At 41.6% G+C, this 19,713-nt stretch overlaps 1 protein-coding gene across 1 annotated transcript; it reads right to left on the reverse strand.

Annotated features, from left to right (window-relative positions):
- Positions 1-451: 451 nt before the first annotated feature.
- Positions 452-3,869, reverse strand: LOC124663609. The gene is made up of 4 exons (XM_047201289.1): positions 3,760-3,869; positions 1,520-1,575; positions 1,119-1,428; positions 452-1,039 (listed from the first exon to the last, which is right to left on the reverse strand). The coding sequence occupies exons 1-4, from the start codon at positions 3,867-3,869 to the stop codon at positions 454-456; spliced, it is 1,062 nt and encodes a 353-aa protein (XP_047057245.1). The 3' UTR covers positions 452-453.
- Between the last annotated feature and the right edge of the window lie 15,844 nt (positions 3,870-19,713).

A 19,713-nucleotide genomic window follows, 5' to 3' on the forward strand; every position in this document is an offset into this window, starting at 1 on the left:
CTACAGTTTCAGTTCATTCAGACGAGCACAAAGAACAAATCTCAGTGTGTTTAGTAAACCAAAGATAGAGTAGAACTTTCAGATGTAAAGCCACATAACAAATGCATACTTTCAGATGTAATCAAGGGCAATTAAAACTGTAAACTGTAAAATACTTTGAGATGATTATTGGTCTGTACTTGGGACATGCCTGAATTGAAACTATTGTACTATAAAAACTGATGCAACTTCATTGTAGCAGTGGTGATGCAACTTGGATAGGATGCATTTTCTAACTTTACCAAAGCTGATGCAAGCAGCAAGACCACAAATTTTAAGCACACGGAAATGAACCACTCAACTCCATACGAATTCAGAAACAAATTCAGAAACAAATTCAGTTCCTAAGCATCAAGCTAGCTAGCATATACATGTGATTCAGAACATTGCAGACAATAAGAGAGTTTACCTTTCCTAAGCCATTTCGCCTTGCAGCCACATGAGAGCTGTATCCATATCAACGCAAAGGAAGAGCTCGCGATTGTCAGCATTCTTAAAGACTTTTAGGGCTTTGACCTTATCCTCTCGTGACAATCCCATTGTGTTTAGCCGAGCCACGCAGTTCTTGATTGAGTACTCATCCATGTTCGCGATTTGCTTGCTCTCGACCTGCTTCGTCTTGATCTCAATGTACTTCTCCATCATAGCAGCAATATCTCCATTTGACCGGCGCTTCTTGGGTTCATTTTCAGTACTTGTTGATGGTGCAGCAGGCACCGTGGGCTGAGCCTCCCCGTTCCCAACAAAGTTCTCCATCATACTAGCCTCTTGCATCCCTCCTTGTGTATCATCCACCGCGGTCTCTGCAATATCATGATGGGAATGTGTCGCCTCTACAGAACTGACCTCGGGATTGACCTCCACTTGTGTGTGCTGTGTTGGTTCAGTGGAAGTGAAGTTGTAGTTTCCCTCGGCAAGATGTCCATCATATAGCTCTCCCAAGGCATCAAAGAGGGGAAAAGCCTTGTTGCTACGGAACTTCCCGATCTTAGAAAATGAGCTGCACAATATAAAGGAACACATGAGTGATGCATATTGTTAGAAGGAATGAATATAAGCATGAAAGGAGCAATACAAACTATCTTACAATGATGAGGTTGTCCCACAACTCTGGATCAGCTTCAATCATACACCGCTTCTCATTCCATGAAACCCCACTCTGCTGTCTAGCCTCCTTGAGCATCTTGTACTCTCTCTTCAATTCCTTCTCCTTGTCTTGGATCTGACCCTTTGTGTAATTCTTGTATGGATGGTTATCATGGAATTTGTTGGTAATCCTGTTCCAAACATCGGTGGACCATCCATTCTGCCCACGATATTGTGGAGTATTGTGCTCATGGAGCAAATCCACAAGAGCCTTCTCTAGGTCTGCATTCCAAGAGGCCCTAGCTGTTTGAGAAAAAAGTCAAGTTCACAGTAAGCTACACATTATAAAGAAGTCAAGTAGCATCAATCACATTAAAGGAACACATGCACTCACCTTTAGATGATGTTCCCCTCTTTTTTGTTACCCCACCACTGCCTTGCGTTCCCGTCCTTGGAGATCGTCATAAATTCGTCATGGTCGACATGGCGACTCCTGCAAATATTATTGATACAAGCAGACAGACATTTATTCACCATATAAGAATTTAAAAATCTCACATCAAACAAGTCTGGTACTTTATTACATCAAACAAGATGCAAAACAAAAGAAGTTCAAGTCTAGTACTTTATTACATCAAACAAGATGCAAAACGAGAAGAAGTTAAAGTTTGGTACCCTATTACATCAAATAAGTTCAGATGTCACTACTTTATTACATCACTACTTAACGTCGGTAATCTGCCCACATTTGTTGCGCAATGGTATCTCTAAGGTGGTCGCCTTCATGGTTGACTTGATGATTTTGTGGGGGGTCACCATCGGGTAGGTCAACATAGTTTGCTGCGGGTATGAGTTCTCTTTGGTTATCTAACCAACTCTCATCCCCCTTGTGCATACGGATGATGTTATGCAACATCTGCAGACAGTTGCCGGTAGCTTGACTTGGTTTTGTATTGTGTGATGTGTTCCAACCTTGAGAATGGGGAAGCGCTTCTTTAAGATTCCCAAATCCCGTTCAATATGATTACGTATCACGGCATGGCGATGATTGAACAGTTCTTGGTAGTTTTGGGGTGCTCGGTGACCACGGCCAAACTCCTTCAAATGGTATCGAACACCACGATACGGAGCAATAAAGAATTTAGTATTTGCGTACCCACCGTCCACAAGATAGAACTTGCCCTCAGGTACTCTAAACCCTTTGCGAATTGCTGACCTAAGAACCCTAGCATCGGTCGAGAGCCCTCCCAACCACAAGAAATGAATGTGAAGTTCAGGTCAAAGTCACACACCACCATCACGTTCTGGCTGAGTGTTCCCTTCCTATTTCTAAATGGTGTGGCTATGTCACCATTAATGTTCATCGGAACATGAGTCCCATCAATAGCTCCTAGACAATTCTGCAAAGAACACCAACAAAGTATCATTTGCTATGTGAAAAAGAATATATTTCCATGGTTATATGATTTAGACTGAAGTAGTTTAGCAAAAACCTGAAAATAAGGAAAGAATCTTGGGTTGTTCCGGATCTTTGGGTGTACTTGAGCTGGATTGGGAGGCTTCAGAAAGTGCTTGGATAGTGCAGGAACGATGTTGAAGAAGTTATTCATGATGTTATGGAAAGTGTCATTACTATGCTTGAACTGTACTTGGAGATCCTGGTATGAGGAATTATGGGATAGCATCCACAGAAAGGCTCCAAGTTTCTCTTCGATGCTAAGTCTGGTATCACGCACCAATCTCTCGCGTCGAAGGAAACTAGCCAAAGCCCTGAAGATGTGGGCCTCCATCCTAAATGCTACCCGGCAATTTTGTATGTGCCCTTCCAGCAAGTCCCTTACAACCTCCTCGCCTCTTATCGTCGATGTATGGCGGGGCTTTTTTTCCCTTGGTTCACCCAGCAGATGCAGCATTGGTAAAAGAAATAGAATCATATCATCATCATCCTCCTCTTCCTCCTCCTCTCTCTTCCTAATCCGATCCGTAATTCTCAAAGCCATTCAAAAACTAAAGATAAAAAGGCCACTAGTTATTTAATGAACATAATTTGCTTTTAATTAAAAACTTATAAGTACTGATGTTATACATACTATCCTATATAGAGCAGGTTGCAATAGTTTGCTTGCTCTATCTAGGATAGTTGCAGTAGTTTGATTGCAGTTTTAAATACCACAACAAATTCGAGATACTAAGTAGGAACAAAGTGCAGGTTTAAATACCACAAATAGAAAGAGAACACAGAAAGTATAATTGCAGGTTTAATATAAGAGAGGACCACGGGACCTGGGAAGCAAAGATGAGTTTCCAAATTGAACAAAAAAATCTTGTGGGCTGGTTAAATGCAGTATAGCTATCAGCTTTAGATTCAGATAAGCATGTTGTACTGCAAGGTGCAAACATTCAGTCCTAATCACAAATTTCGAATACAAAAGGCTGGTAGCCAGCCAGGAGTAACAATCGCCCTCATTTCAACATTTGTAATGAAGGACATCACTTACGGGCTGCCGGCTACCGAGCAGAAGGTGCTCGAACCTCCGAGAAAGAATTATAGTACCTACCACTTATTACATTAAACTTGCAAGTGCAAAAGAAAAAGGCTGCATTCTCTAACTCTAATTGATCCTATTATTTCACATTCCAGCTCCATCAAGTTGCATGTCTGTAGAACTTGACACTGCAGCAGAGCTCTGCTGAACTTCAAAGAGTAAGCTTGTATATGCTCCCAGAATTGGTGGCCTGGCCATTGTGGATACATCTCCTGATGGTTCACCAAATACTCCCGACGAGTATCGACGAGATCGCTTCTTGGCTAACGCGCGGCACAACCTCTACTCAAGTAATCGAAACAATACTACGAATACCACCCATCGCCCTACTATAATCGGCAGCAATGCAAGCACGCAGCTACCTCACTCGCGAGCAAATTCAGAGAATACTCACCCTGGGAAACCGCTGCACGGGCACGCAAACTACTCCAGATTCCCAGACCGGAATACAACGAAATTCCCCAGATGTATGATTTTATTCGCCAGACAGCCGCGGCTGAGAGAGAGAGACCAGAGAGTTGCCCACTTTGTGACCTTGGCGGTCGACGGAGATGATGGTCGGCGTCGCAAGGGACGAGGAGACACCCGGGAGGACAAGATCCGATCCTACCACAACCTATCACCTTCCAACACGAGCAATCCCTAACGTTACACAGAGAGGGGAAGGGGAGGACGAGGAGGAGATAATATTACCTTCTGCAGGCCGGCGCCGGAGGCGGGGAAGAAGGAGATGCCGAAGGCGGGGAAGAAGGAGATGCCGGAGATCCTCGGTCGGCCTCCGTGGCGGCTTCAGCGTCGAGGAAGGGAAGCGTGTGTGGTGGAGTTGCTCTCGTCCAACCGGCCACCGTCCCCTCCGGTCAAGCCGCCGCCGCCGCCGCCGCTGTCGCTGTGTCGTGGAAGCTCGTATCGCTCGCGTCGCTCGGGATGAAATCCACGGGTCGACCCTCGTGTTTCTAAAAACCGGTCGAATGGAGAGGTTTGGGGCAAAACCCGACGGTGTAGAAAACCGGCGCGGTTTAACCGAACGCGTTTTAGACGTGGGCCGGTGTTTAACCCCCGGGGGCCCAACACCTGTGTAACCACGCGGATTGTGGCCCAATACCGGCCGGGCTGGGAGCAACCGAACGAGGCCCAAAGGAATCCACGATATCATCCCCAAGTTTAATTGGACATATAGGGTACCACTAGATAAAGACCGACCTTCGTGAAGGGAAACTAGACCCACCACAAAACAACACGTGGCGTATACGTCGTCCCTCAGCCCACGCGTACGTCGTCCCGCGCGAGACCGCGCCGCGCGCGTAGATCATCACGGCTGTGCCTACGTCGCCTCGCGCGTACGTCTGTCGCAGCGCGCGTGTACCTGGCCGACCGGCGACCGCGTAAGAGCCTCCCCACGCGAATTCATGCGTAGCTCCCTGCACATGCATGCTAGCTTCATGCAACTGATCTGGCTTTGCTTCCATACGCGAGCACAGTTTGGGCTTCAATACGAGTACTCTTGCAAATCAAGTACACACCAATATTAGGTACACAACGCAAATACAGTTGCACACACAGACGAGTACAAGTACAGTCGCGTACACGAGGAGGTATATGCATGCACATGAGCAGGTACAGTCATGCACAACACACGAGTAGAGTTGAACACACATGCGAGTATAGGTACAGTCGTGCACACGAGCAGGTACAGTCACGCACAACACACGAGTACAGTTGAACACACAGGCGAGTACACGCACAGTCACGCACACGAGCATGTACAGTCGTGCACACGAGCAGGTACAGCCACGCACAACACACGAGTACAGTTGAACACACGAGCGAATACAAGTACAATCACGCATACAAGCAGGTACAAACACGCATACGAGCAGGTACAGTCGTGAACACGAGCAAGTACATATACAGACGTACAGTGCACACACGAGCAGGTACAGTCGCGCGTAAGTACGAGTACGGTCCGCACACGGGCGAAGTACGGTTAGCGAGTAAAGGGAAAAACTGCACCAAACACACTAAAAGCAAGTACTTTTCGGTTGAAACACGAGTACGATTAGGTACACACGCGCGAGTACAATCATACTACTATTGGAAGGACGAAAAAAAAAGTATCTCCAAACCTATCAACATGGGATCTAGTTTCGAAGATCTCGACGCCACGATCTCAAAAGTGAAAACGGTTCGCAATTTGGACTTACGGTTCTCAAGATATTTCATTTTGAAAAAACGAATCTAGAAGAAAAAGGGAAAAACTGACACAACACAGTCTTCTCTCTCCTCCCCCATCCCCACTTTACTTCCCCTTGCGACACGTGGCGAGCAGGGAGACCACTTCCCAGAGATTTTCTGGCACCACAGCACGCCACTTATCGCGTGCGGAGTGAGTTGCCTTCCCTTCGTGAAGATCGGCCTTTTTCTAGAGCATGCCGAAGCCGAAAAAAATTGCACAATGACAGGGCCGAAAGACCCCCCGAGAGGTCTTTGATCCATGTGTGATCCCCCGAGCTACAGTGTGGTTGTTTTGCTTACGCTGGTCAACATAGCAAAGCCCAAGCTGTGCAATCATCTCATATTTTGGATGTCGATCCACCTATACTTTCCTATTGCAGCTTTTTTTAATGAGAGAACCTACACACTAAAAAGTATCCAGATACATACTTCTCTTAAACAAACCTAACCTGCCATTCTTGATATGAAACGGATGTAGTATTTGTCATTTTGTTCTTCTCCGCTTCACGGTAAACTGCCTGGGAGTGTTTAAAGATACATCATGTGTGCGTACTCTGTTTTAGTATGACTGATAATGCTTGTGAGATTGCTATGCGAATGTTGTAGAATTAATTTTGGATAGTAGGCTAAAAAAGAACCTGATTTAAATTAATAAAGCCAACACCACCGAGTACACGCTCTATATATATAATCCAAAGAAGACATAGAACAACACAAGTTCAGGCATACAACTGGGGTTGCAAGTGACACCCCGGATAATCCCGCAAAAGTATTATATATAGTTCAAACTGAACTAATTCATTGAAAAAGTCACAAAAGTGGGGCGGACCTGAAGCCACTTTGCATCCCTACATGCCCCAATGCATCACCTACAGCAAGACACCGACATAACCTAGATACTATAGCGGCAGGGGAAGTAGCCTAGATATTTATATGTGCACGATTTGTGCAAAGGTTAATTGAGGTTAGCTGGTTGATCGATGTACACCTCGAAGAAAGAAACAAACGTGCCAGCGGGCCGGTAGGTTCAGACCATTGAAAGATGGAACAAGTTGGTACGGAGACAGCCAGCTCACGTAGTACCAGCGAGTATGCGAAGAAGAGAGTGGCCAAATTGGGCATTGAACGACCGCGAAGAAGAACTGGTGAGTGACTAACTAGACACCAGAAACAAACGTAACCGTCTCCGTGTCGGCAGGGCGGCGTGTGGACGCCCTTGACCCAGTACAACGCCTCTCCTCTTCCCACACGGATACGGCACACCCCTTCTGGCTAGCAAACAAACACTACTAGGTGCTTAGGTGCTGGATTAGGGAAATCTACTTTGCCTCATAAATATAGATGCACCCACTATTTAAAATCATATTATAAAATGTTAAATTCTGAAAAAAAATATCAGGGTGTACATCCAGATATTATATATTCACACATAAAGTTTGACGGAAAAATATTATTTTTTGTGGCCAGTGAAAAAAAAATCTGGGGCTCCAAAATATTAACGAGACATTTTTTTAATCTTTTTTACATAGTGCACATAAAATGTTTTTTCCTGCCAAACTTTTGTGAGCTAACATAGAATGTGAGGATGCACACTCATGATTTTATTTCAAAAAATTTAAACAAACAAAATTTAAAACAATTTTTTTATAATAGGTGCATCTAGACCTATGAGCCAACACACCATATCCACTGGATTAGCCCTACTCTTGTTCATCTACACCTAATAATTGTGTGTGGAGACTCAGCCTTACTCCTGTTCTTTTTACTCCTTTTCTATTTGTGTGCATTTCCCATGCTTAGTTCTGGCTTATGACGGACACAAAAGAAATTCACGCATAGCATGAACACCCCACACGTGCCACTACACACATAAGTACTACTCCCTCTGTCTATACAAGAATGTTAAAATTTGTCTCACTAGATACATCTAAATTTAGATAAATTTCTAACATCCTTTCTACGCGTTGTGAAAATCCACATGCCCACGTGCACGCATGCACGCACGTTCGTGTACGATGGATAAGGCATTGCTAGACGAGATAGTGAGGATGCTTAAGAAGATCTTCTTGCGGCATCTACAACCCACCCCAGCCCTGAGCTTCATCCTCATAGTTCTTAGCGGTGTACCATGTATATCTTTCGTTGTGGCCAAGTGTTGGCTAAGTAAACCTTGTTATTTAACGTATGTCGTGACCTGGTATGTAAAACTTAGGTCCTATTTGATTCAAAGGATTTCAAAAGCACATGAATAGGAAAAGCGCAGGAATAGTATGCCATGGCATGTCAAATCTTACAGGAATACAAAACGAATGAATTAGTTGCGGAAGTCGTCACATGAATAACGCAAGAAATTTCTATAGAGATTTGGTACATGTCATAGTTGGCATAGACACACAAGAAATTTTTCCAAAAGGTCTAGCCTGGTCTTGTAATCATTTGAATCAAATATCCTCCATAGGAAATATTTCTATGAAGTAGGTCTACAAAATTCTTTTAGAAATCCTTTAAATCAAACAAGCCATTGAGTTGGTTTCCCCAGCAAGATCATGTAGCTTGGCCATGAGGCTTTATTAATTGAAAGTCGAACACCCAGTGTCTTTATTCTATGAAAAAAATTCATAGAAAAATATAAATCAAACGGATTGGGTGGATTAGAATGAACACATGTACTTGACCTAAATATTGATGATTGTGTAATTGTGTAATTATGGTTAGTCTTAAAGGTTTTAACATTTCTTTTGAGAAAACAATATCAACATAAATAAGATGTGTATTCATAATCAATTTTCAATTCTAATTAACGATGAGGCCTCGGATTTGGGGCTATGCGCCTCCTTTGATTTTGCTTTTTTTTTTGTCGGCGCATCACTCCCCAACTCACTCGATGCAATCTTAACTCTTCTTTTTTACAAAACAAAGGCTAAGCCTTGCCACTAGAGTCATCCAGTCCAAGTTTGAAACATCTTACGTTCAATGCTCTTGCCTGCTTTATATTGGTAAATAAAGCGAAGAAAGTCCACTTTTGGTCCTTGAATTCTAGTAAAAGTTCACTTTTGGTCCTAGAACTTCTGTCTGGTTTAAAATGAACCTTGAACTCTCAGAATCATTCACTTTTAGTCCTTACCCCGATTGAGCTAGGAAAATATCTGCCATAGGTGCTCAAAAATTCAAGGTAACGGTGTAAGTTAGGGTAGAGAGACGGGATAATGTTGATAAGCAAACAAGGAGACCTTTGTGGCGCAACGCTTCACGTGAATTAGAAGAGAGAGAAATCAAGCGAGAGACTTGTTCAGGGGTCCAAGGGTTTGGTTGTTTTTTGCATTGTGACGTTTGGTTTAACATCTCAGGTAGTTTGGGTTTGGTCTGGTTCTAAACCAATTTGGTTGGTTCCCTATTTTTCCTTTCCACGCCAGTAATTTTCTTAACTCAGCTGTAAAGGGATGAAAAATGAACTATTATAAGAGTTCAAGGTTCATTCTAGACTAAAAATAAATTTTGGGACTGAAAGTGAACTTTTCCAAGAGTTCAAGGATGAGAATTGGACTTTCTTCTATTGGTAATATACAGACCAGGTAGTATTGCGCATTTTTTTCTTGGAGTGTATACAAATCGAGGCGAACATCGATCAAGAAGATCGTTGTCGATGACCGACAAGCTGAGACGGCGAGGTGTGGTGAAAGCGCGTGGAGGTGGAACACAAAAGTTAGTGTCACCGTCATCGGTCATGATCTTGGCCCTTATTGATGTTGTCGTCCCAAAGAAGAACAATCGTGTAACAATTTAAAAACCTATTTTATTTTTGCAGATTTCTATATTGGAAAACATTGAATACACATTTTTCAGTAAAAAAAATCTCATCATCGAAATTTATAGGCAGCGAAGGCGAAAGTGAACATATATATATTAAATGAGTGAAAGTACCACGCGGCTTCCTCTAAGTAGATGACGACCGGCACATTACAAAATCGAAGTCTTTGTGGCCATGCATGCTCTTGACTTGACGGCAGCGCGCGCTACCGCCATACATGCCGCCGATCTGCGCTAGATTTCTACAAAATTTCCAGGGTTAATTCCACGTTGACCAGATAATCCGGTGGACCTCTTGCACCTCTCAAGTATTGATCGGGTTATGGAATCTCAGTAGGTTTCAAAAGGTACATAGCAACGACGGAACTGTCACAAAGAGCAAGCTGCACGGCTGCTTGCTGGTCAAGTACTTGTTTCGATCCTTTTTCTTTTCTTTTCTTTGACCGGAATTGCTTAAATCTTCTGGTCTTTGCGAGATATAGCTGGCAGCATTGCTTGTAGAAATTTATTGGAAATGGATACCTACCTTGCATCATGCATCTGCGACTATAGTAACCATGACGCCAATTGTGCGTGACTGGGAACTCACACACACGGGATCATCGATCATCTTTTCCTAATCAAAACTCCTACGTGTATCTCTAGGTCGTTAATATTACGAAGTTATTATTTACTACGCATTTTTTCTGAAAAGATAATCGATGATCCCTCTGTTTTAGTTTACTAGTCCTACGTGTATCCCTAGGTCATTAATTTGACGAACTTAATATAAGATATATATCACAAAAAATATGTCATTAGAAACTTTAGGTTTTATACTTTGTAATGGTATACTTTTTGTGTTATATAATTTATGTTATATAGATTAAAATGATGACCTAGGTACACGTGAAGTATTAGATTTTTTTATAATGAAGTATTAGATATATATTTGAATTGCTTAATCTGAGAAGTTATTATGACTCTCATCATCCTATGGCACCCTGTCAACATTATTGTACTCTTATTGAGAACTTGTCGTATTGAAATATTTCCAATTGATCTATAAGGTGATGATGTTGTTACCCAAAAAAAAAAGAATGGCGTTGTTAGTTTCTCACAGAATAGGCTGCATTCTATTTTCTCCTTATATTTGTGACTACCACTTGTCTCAAATATTCTGCACCTCATGCATGCGTTATATGTGGCCTCTGGTCCCACATGCCAATGAGATTTGTGCATCATTTAATGCAAAGGCTGGGATTTAACTCTCTATTTTAAAAGAAAACATGCCAATGAGACAATAAGACATTCTTTCAAGTGGCAGATATAAGAAAAACTGTATTGAATCATCAAATCGATGATGCTGCTTGATTATTATTTGTACTAACTCCTCAGCAAAGATGTTATTATTCAAGACAGAGACTCGCTGTCAGATGGTGCAGCGATACAGGAAAGTCAAGCAAGAGGTTTCAGGGGGCAGCTTCCCGTTCCTATCCTCACGATAAATAATGTGACGTTCTCAATTTCTGATCGAGATGGATCTTTCTCCCGAGGAAGGAAACTACGGAGGCCTCGCGAGGTGACAGTGGCGGCACGTACTTTTGGTTACTGAGGTGAAACAGGGAAGAGAAATGAATGCAGAGAAGCGCAGCTTGTCGCGTTGATGCGGTCGTCTACCCGTCGTACCATCATCGAGTTTCAAGTGTACTTACAAAAATACAAACAGCAATTATCGGGAACGTAGCATTCGGCACAAATATTGTCCTTGTTATTGTGTCGTTAGTTTCATGGTGGCGCAGCTCTCTTAGATGGTTTGCTTCTTCATATTATGTTGGAGCATCTCGTGTGGGAAATCTATGTTGGCTCATAGGTGTAGATGTACCAACTGTTAAAAAAAGTTTTTCAGAATATTTAAAAAATTCTGAAAAAAAATATTATGATGTACATCCAGATTTTTTATGGTTGCACACGGAGTTTCGCGGAAAAAGATTAATTTTTGTGCCTTGTGTAAAAAAAGATAATTTTAGGTGCTCAGAAATAGCTTTTTCACGAGACGTGTTTTGTCTTTTTTTACAGCCCACAAAAAAATGTTTTTTTCCACGAAACTTTGTGCGACCAATACAATGTACGGATGTACACCAAGAAATTTTTATCTGAATTATTTAACATTTTGAAATTTGTTAAAATATATTTTCCATAATATGTACATCTACATCTATGAGCCAAAACACCATGTCCCGTATCGTGACTGTCATGACATTGTGACTCCAAGTGTACAGTATTTTTCCCACAAGAATGACTCGAAGGTTTATATCAAACTTTCGGAGAGTGGGTAAAGAGGTATCTCTCCAACTCTTCTTCTAGCAATTTTGTAAAATAAAATAAAACTTTGTGTCCCCAACTTCATCGTGTGTTGCCTGTGGTTGTCAAGTACAAGGTTTCGTGTAAGTAATAGTAAAATAAAGTATTAATTAAAGTAAATTAAACTAGACAAGTAAAGTAAACTAAGTAAAGCAATAAAGATTTGTTTGTTTTGGGGTTTTGTGTGTAAAAAATATAACTAAATATATTTGTATTTTCGGATTAAAAGGTTGCTGCAAATAGAAAGTAACATAAATGCAATGGAAAGGTGTTTCTTATGATTAAAATTGGACTGTGGTTCATTGTTTCACTTGTATATTCTCTCTTTTAAATTATAGTGGACAATAACAATTTATCAATGATATATAAAGAATATAACTTTAATATCTAGTCACTAAAACCATCTCTCTTATACTCCATAAGACAGGGAAAACTCCAGACAATCTTATATTGAGAATTAACATAGTATAACCATAAGTATTTTGACATGATGTTTGAATATAAAATATGCTATCTTGAACAAACAAGATCATTAGTTCTGTCACGTGGCGAACATAGCACATGTAGTGAGAGCGCAAATGAAAAGGAAAATCCATAATAGATCATGAATTTGTTGTCACTATCTAGTCACTAAAACCATGCTATTCCAACTAACGCACACATCATCCCACACATGTTCTTACATACAAGTTGGATCAGAACCAATACTTAAGGACGAGGTACATATTATGCATCTATCAATACATCTTACACAAAGTAGAGTCAAATATCATAGCATAATATTATATAATAAAGATCCACCACATAGGTATTCCATATATGACCATAATCATGTTGGGTAGCTCATATGGTACTAGGAACTATGAAGAACATGAGAGATATAGATCAAGCTACTGCCACAAATCTGTGGTCCAGAAGTGGACTACTCCCTCTTGATCATGGTGTTGATGATAAAGATATTGGAGAACGTGGAGATCCCTTTGGCGGTGGCTCCGAGGGAGTGTTTCCCCCTCCAATCTTCTTTGTTGCAGCCTCCGTTTTCGTGTTTCTGTGTTTCCGCTGCGCTCTCCTCCAGAGAACCCTCGGGTTCATATATACAATGGTTTTTAGGTCAAAATACGTCGTTTCGTGAAAGAATCAAACGATTTGGACGATCGGCAGTCAAAAGAGGTTGGCTGGCGCGCCCTAGCAGTGTGGGCGTGCCACCAACACTCTTTTGGCCCTCATCCTTCTCCAGGTCTGGTCCAAAAGCCCATCTTGCTTATCTTGATGAAAAAATGACGTCCCTGAAATCCTAGCTCAGTTTGACTCTGTATAGGTCTCTAAAAGTGAAAAAATACATAAAACGGGATTTTCCTGTTCTGCAGAGTTATAACCCAAATAAAGGGGATCATTGGTAAAACCTCATAAATCAATGTAAAACATGGTAATATCATCATATATGTTGCAAATATGTGGGTTCATTGCATAGAAGACAAAAAATTCCTACCAAAAGAACGAACAAAAATCCAAGATCTAATCTACTAGATGGTAGCAACGAGACGGGATCAACATACCCTCGAAGATCGCCAAGCGTTTAACGAGATGGATCTCGTGGATGATGTAGTCGATCACTTGCTGCTCTCAGGAGCGAGTAGAAGATCCCGTCGGTGCCGCAATCGGGCAACACCTCCGCACTCGGTCACACGTACGATTTGATGAATACGTCCTTCTCCTCATTCCAACGGGCAGCGAAAGTAGTAGATCCTCCTCGGAATTGGTGGTGGAGACCTCATGCAGGGCTTCGCTGTCGCCATGCGGGAGAGAGGTGGAGGAGGGCGACACTAAGGTTTGGGGAGAGAGGGGTGCAGCCAAGGCAGCCAAGGTGTGGTTGGCCAGCCCCCTCTCCTCCTCTTTATATAGGTGGAACACCCAAGGGTCCAAACCTACTCCTCCTAGGAGTCCTAGTGCAAACCTACCATAAAATCAAATCGTCAAACCTAGTTGAAGGTGGACTCGGGGTGGAACTCCCCCCCCCCCACCTTCCTTATTGGTTGGCCGACCAAGGTGGTAGAGTCCACCATGGACTCTACCTTCCCCTTTAGTGGGTTGGCTAGGGTTGGTGGAGTGATGTCTACGCACGCTTCTATTATTGTAGACAGTGTTGGGCCTCCAAGTGCAGAGGTTTGTAAAACAGCAGCAAGTTTCTCTTAAGTGGATCACCCAAGGTTTATCGAACTCAGAGAGGTAGAGGTCAAAGGTATCCCTCTCAAGCAACCCTGCAATTAAGATACAAGAAGTCTCTTGTGTCCCCAACACACCCAATACACTTGTCAGATGTATAGGTGCACTAGTTCAGCGAAAAGATAGTAAAATGGAAGTGATATGGATGAATATGAGTAGTAGTAACAATCTGAAATAAATATGGCAGCAAGTAAACATGCAGTAAAACATTAAATAAATGGTGATTCGATGTTTGTAAACAAGGCATAGGGATCATACTTTCACTAGTGGTCACTCTCAACAATGATATCATAAAGGAATATAAATATAAGCACTTCACTATGCTACTCTGAACTACTCTCCGGTTGGATAACGAACACTAATTCACCGCGTAGGGCTGCAAAAGTAAACCTTAAAGATGTATTCCCAAGTACTAATGAACACCCCACACTGCACTTTGAGCATTCATAGGAGGTACTAACACACCACAATTTCACAGAGACATCCAACTCAAATCATAATTCAGTGAACAAGTATTCTGTGAAATATAGCCTAAGAGACTCACACGGTGCACACACCATCACCTTTACACACGTGGGACAAGGAGTCTCCGGAGATCACACAAGTAAAATCCACTTGAATAGCATAACGACATCAAGATTACAAAGCTCATGGTCACATAAAGATCACACCATGGGAGAGAGAGATAAACCACATAGCTACCGGTAGAGCCCTCAGCCCCGGGGAAGAACTACTCACTCCTCATCGTGGGAGCCAGCAACAGCGATGGAGATAGCGGTGGAGTCGATGGAGATGGCTCAGGGGGCAATTCCCCGTCCCGGCGGGGTGCCAGAACAGAGACTTCTATCCGCCGGATCTTGTCTGCGATGGCGGCGGAGCTACGGAACTTTTCATGGATGGAGGCTTGTATATCCAGGGTTTTCCCGAGAAGATGTATAAATAGGCGGAGGATTTAGGTCGGTGGGGTGCCCGGTGGCCCCACACCTACCCTAGTCGCGGGTTAGGTCCAGGCTGCGCCTAGGGGTGGTTTGGGCGCCCTGCTGCGCCTCTTCGACCCTCCTTCGGACTTCGTCTTTGTTTCGGTAAAATATTAACTTCGGCTTTTGTTTCGTCCAATTCCGAGAATATTTCATGTACAACTTTCTTGAAATACAAAAACTGCAGAAAACAGGAAACTGACACTGTGGCATCTTGTCAATAGGTTAGTCCCAGAAATCATATAAAAGTGCAACGAAGTGTAAGCAAAACATATATGAATTGGTGTAAAACAAGCATGGAGCATCAAAAATTATAGATACTTTTGAGACGTATCATGGAGTTCCTCCGGGACTCCACCTTCCTTAGTGAATATTTTGGACAACCCTAGAACCTTCCAGAACTTTCCAAACCTCCGATAAAAAAATCACCGGATTATTCCCAAACTTGAAATTCGACTTTCTATAAATGAATCTTATTCTCCGGACCTCCTCGTAATGTCCTGGATCCCATCAAAGACTCCGAAAATATTCGGTCTCCATTTCATATTACATATCTACTTAAACAACATCGAACATTAAGTGTGTCACCCTACGGTTCGTGAACTATGCAGACATGATCGAGACACCTCTCCGATCAATAGTCAATAGCGGGACTTGGAGATCCATAATGGCTCCCACATATTCAACGATGATTTCGTGATCGAAAGAACCATTAACATACGATACCGTTTCCTTTGTCGCGCGATACTTTACTTATCCGAGGTTCGATCATCGGTATCTCTATACCTAGTTCATCCTCGTTACCGATAAGTACTCTTTACTTGTACCATGATATGACATCCCTTGTGACCTAGTCACATGCTTCCAAGCTAATTGGATGACATTCCACCGAGAGGGCTCGGAGTATATATATCTGTCATTTGGATGGATAAATCCCACTCTTGATCCATGTGCTTCAACTCATACTTTCAGAACACTTAATGTCACCATTATAATCGCCCAGTTACAAAGTGGTGTTTGATGTCATCAATCACTCATACGCTTTAAGGATTAACATGATCTCATGGTCAAAAGATTGGGTTACTATGTATCTAAAAGCTTGTAGCAAAACGAACTTAATGACTTGATCATATGCTATGCTTACTATGGGTGTGTGTCCATCACATCATTCTCCTAATCATATGATCTTGTTATTAACAACATCCAATGTTCATGATCAGGAAACCATGAACATTTATTAATCAACAAGCTAGTTTAACAAAAGGCTTACTAGGGACTCTTTTATGTTTACAAAACACACAAATATTAATGTTTCCGGTTAATACAATTATAGCATGGAATGTAAACATTTATCATGAACGCTATGATATAACAATAACACGTTATTATTGTCAAACAGTTCCAACCTAGATCATCACTCATAATCAGTCAAACCCACGAAAATGAATATTTTGAAATGGTTGGAGGCATAACAAACATATTATATTTGTAATAGAAAGTGCTATGTAGGTATATATGATAGACATTTTGGTTTGAGTTGAATTGGAAACAAGTCTATGCTTGTGTGAGAATTCATTTCTTTGGGCTAGCATAGCAAGAGATCTGGAAACATGCCATAGTATCCATAGTGATATTCGTTCATCATCAAACAATGATACTTAATATTAAACATCTATGTATACTAATAACAAGTAGCACTAAATAAGTCACATAGCACATCATCACTCAATAAAGCGTTTGAAACTAGTAGTACCATAAAAAGTATAAATTTCAGCTTTTAATTTTGCATCCCTCTTCATCTTTTAATAATATGCAACTTATTTTTATTGAGGAATTAATGAATAGATAGATTGGTCCAGTAGCTCATTCATAAGCATGAAAAGTATTCCATGTGATGGTCTTCTTAATTTTTAAACAAAACTAGACACAAAACAAATAAAAGATGCTTCAAGTTTTAGCGACAATTTTATGTTGCTCAAAAAACAAAGTTTAGAAGTGTGCAAACCGAGATTTTTAATATATATCCAGTGGGATGCCTTAGGAATTCCCAAGCTTATATGCTTCACCATTCTTAGATTGCTCTTGGTGTGGTGTTCCTCCATTCACTGTGAAAAAACTTCAACACAAAATTTTATTCCCGTTCTTTTCTATGGTGTGACATTAGTGGTACAAGGATATGATGTTTTCTACTACTTTCTTCATAAATAAAATTATATCTTCATGAACCAGGCAGAACATAATGTTAGTCATTCTATTATATCAAAATTTTCAAACGAAATTCATTTTTATACTTAAAAGAATAATTCTAACATTAAGAGATAGAATCTATCAAGAATTTTTGCTGCAGCAAAACCGAAATTTTTCAACCACTTAGACATGTGAGGAATTTTATCCATTTTTTGTGCATATACAAGATGAAAAGTTTCAGATACTGTAATTTTATCAGGATTTTAGGGGTTACCAAAAACTCATAAAAAACATGCACTAAAAAGTGTAGCGCGGGAATCAGCAACTCTATATTTGTTTTACAACTTTTTTCATCCAAATGGGTAAAAACTTGGTAATTTATTTTAAAATCAGAGAGTAAACTAAAGAAAACTAACATGTTACAGCAAGCATGTAGAGATAAAATAAAAAAATAAAAACATCTCGGGTTGCTTCATGTAAAGAGATTTCTTTATAGCTATATAGGTAGGTTTACTTACTTGGTTCAAGTTGTATGGAGATCATGTGGTACGTTAAATCTTAGTGCTACCTCCTTCTTCCTTGGAAAGTGCTCCATACAATTCTTATGTTGGAATTGGAATTTTACATCCCCTCTTTTGAATCAATAATAGCTCATGTGGTTCGTTCTCAAAAATGGTCTCCCAAAAATTATAGGACTAGAGGTATTGTTACCCACGTCCATAACAAAAAATCCACAAGCACATATGTCATATGCAATTCAACCATAACATTATTAACCATTCCTAATGTTTTTTTAGTTGAATCATCAGCAAGTAAAAGATCTATAGAGCATTTTTCCATGTTTTTAAGATTAAGCAAATTATATAGCTCTTTAGATATAACTCAGACACTAGATCCTAAATCTAGAATAGCATGATGTGTCTCTTTGTCTATAGCAATTACTCATCAGTTATGGGTGTGGGTTAAGTTCCGTACCTATATGTATGGGTATGGGCTTCGTTGTGTTGTTGTTGAGTCGAAGGTGTGGTGGAGTGTGTCCAAGGGGTGACATTGGCGAGCAACCAATGGTCTTTTGTGGCAGCCTTAATGGGCGTAACCCATCATGTTTCTCGTGCAGAGCTAGTTGTTAAAGTTGAAGTTGTCTGGGCGCTTGTGGGCGGTTGTTGGCATGTGTGGACATGAGTTTGGCGTTGTTTGCTCGAGGGCTCCATTGGTGGTCGGCGAAGGTGAAGTCGGAATCACTTTCTCAGGGAGTGATGACGATGACGCTCGATGGCAACCATGACGGCGGTTTTCAGTTTGATGATGTGTGTGTGCTTCATTTGGGTGGGCAGGTCAGCCGGTGGTTTTTCGATTCGACGAGGCGTGTGTGTGCTTCATTTGGGTGAACAGGTCATGCCTAGTGTGATCGTGTTCCATGATGACACTAGTGCATTTGTGTCAGTTTTATTGTCAATTTTTCGCTAATTAGCCAAAAATCTTTTTCGTGTTTGTTTTAAAAAAGAATTTGGTACTATTTGCTTAACAAAACCTAGGAGTATGTTATTTCAATGATTAATGGAATGTTTATTAGAGCGCTGAAACATGGTGGATATATACTATTGTGAACGAGGTCGTAGGATGTGCATGGCTATCTGCATTTCACGCAATGAAGCAAGCAAATTAATTTAGCAGCGGTCGAATGCGCAGCCAGCATGTGACACGCACACGGATAGCAGCCTGGAATTAAGCAGACGACGGCTACCCGCAGTTAAGGCAAGGCTGCCATGTCCTGTAAAAACAGTCAGAAACCGGCGTTTACACTAGTACTAGTATATACTAAGTGAACTGTCGCATCACCACGAACACCCGTCCTGATAAGAAGAAGAAGAGGGATTTGAACGATTCCGACGAGTCACCGCGTTAGGAAAAGGAATGACTGAAACGATCGATTTCCTCGACTGTCCCTCTCATCCGGTACGGTCAATTTACTCCCACTCCCAGGTTAAAAACGTAGCAATCAGCCACAAAAACAGCACACATTAAATTTGGCAAAACGAAAATACAGTAATAAATTAAATTGGCGTGGAAAACCCTTGGCAGACGGCACGCGCGCGGCCGCGTCTACGCGGATGCTTCGTCGTCTACGTTCCAAGCGCTCGCGCGCGGCGACGACCGGTCAGATCACGGCCGGTCTCCCACCTCCGTCTCTTCTCTCTTCCTCTGCAACTTGGACTTCTGCTCCCCGCCGCACTCCAATCCGCTCATCGCCTGCTAGGAAGTACTATATATGC

The sequence above is a fragment of the Lolium rigidum genome, chromosome 6, assembly GCF_022539505.1.
Source record: "Lolium rigidum isolate FL_2022 chromosome 6, APGP_CSIRO_Lrig_0.1, whole genome shotgun sequence".
NCBI lineage: Eukaryota > Viridiplantae > Streptophyta > Magnoliopsida > Poales > Poaceae > Lolium > Lolium rigidum.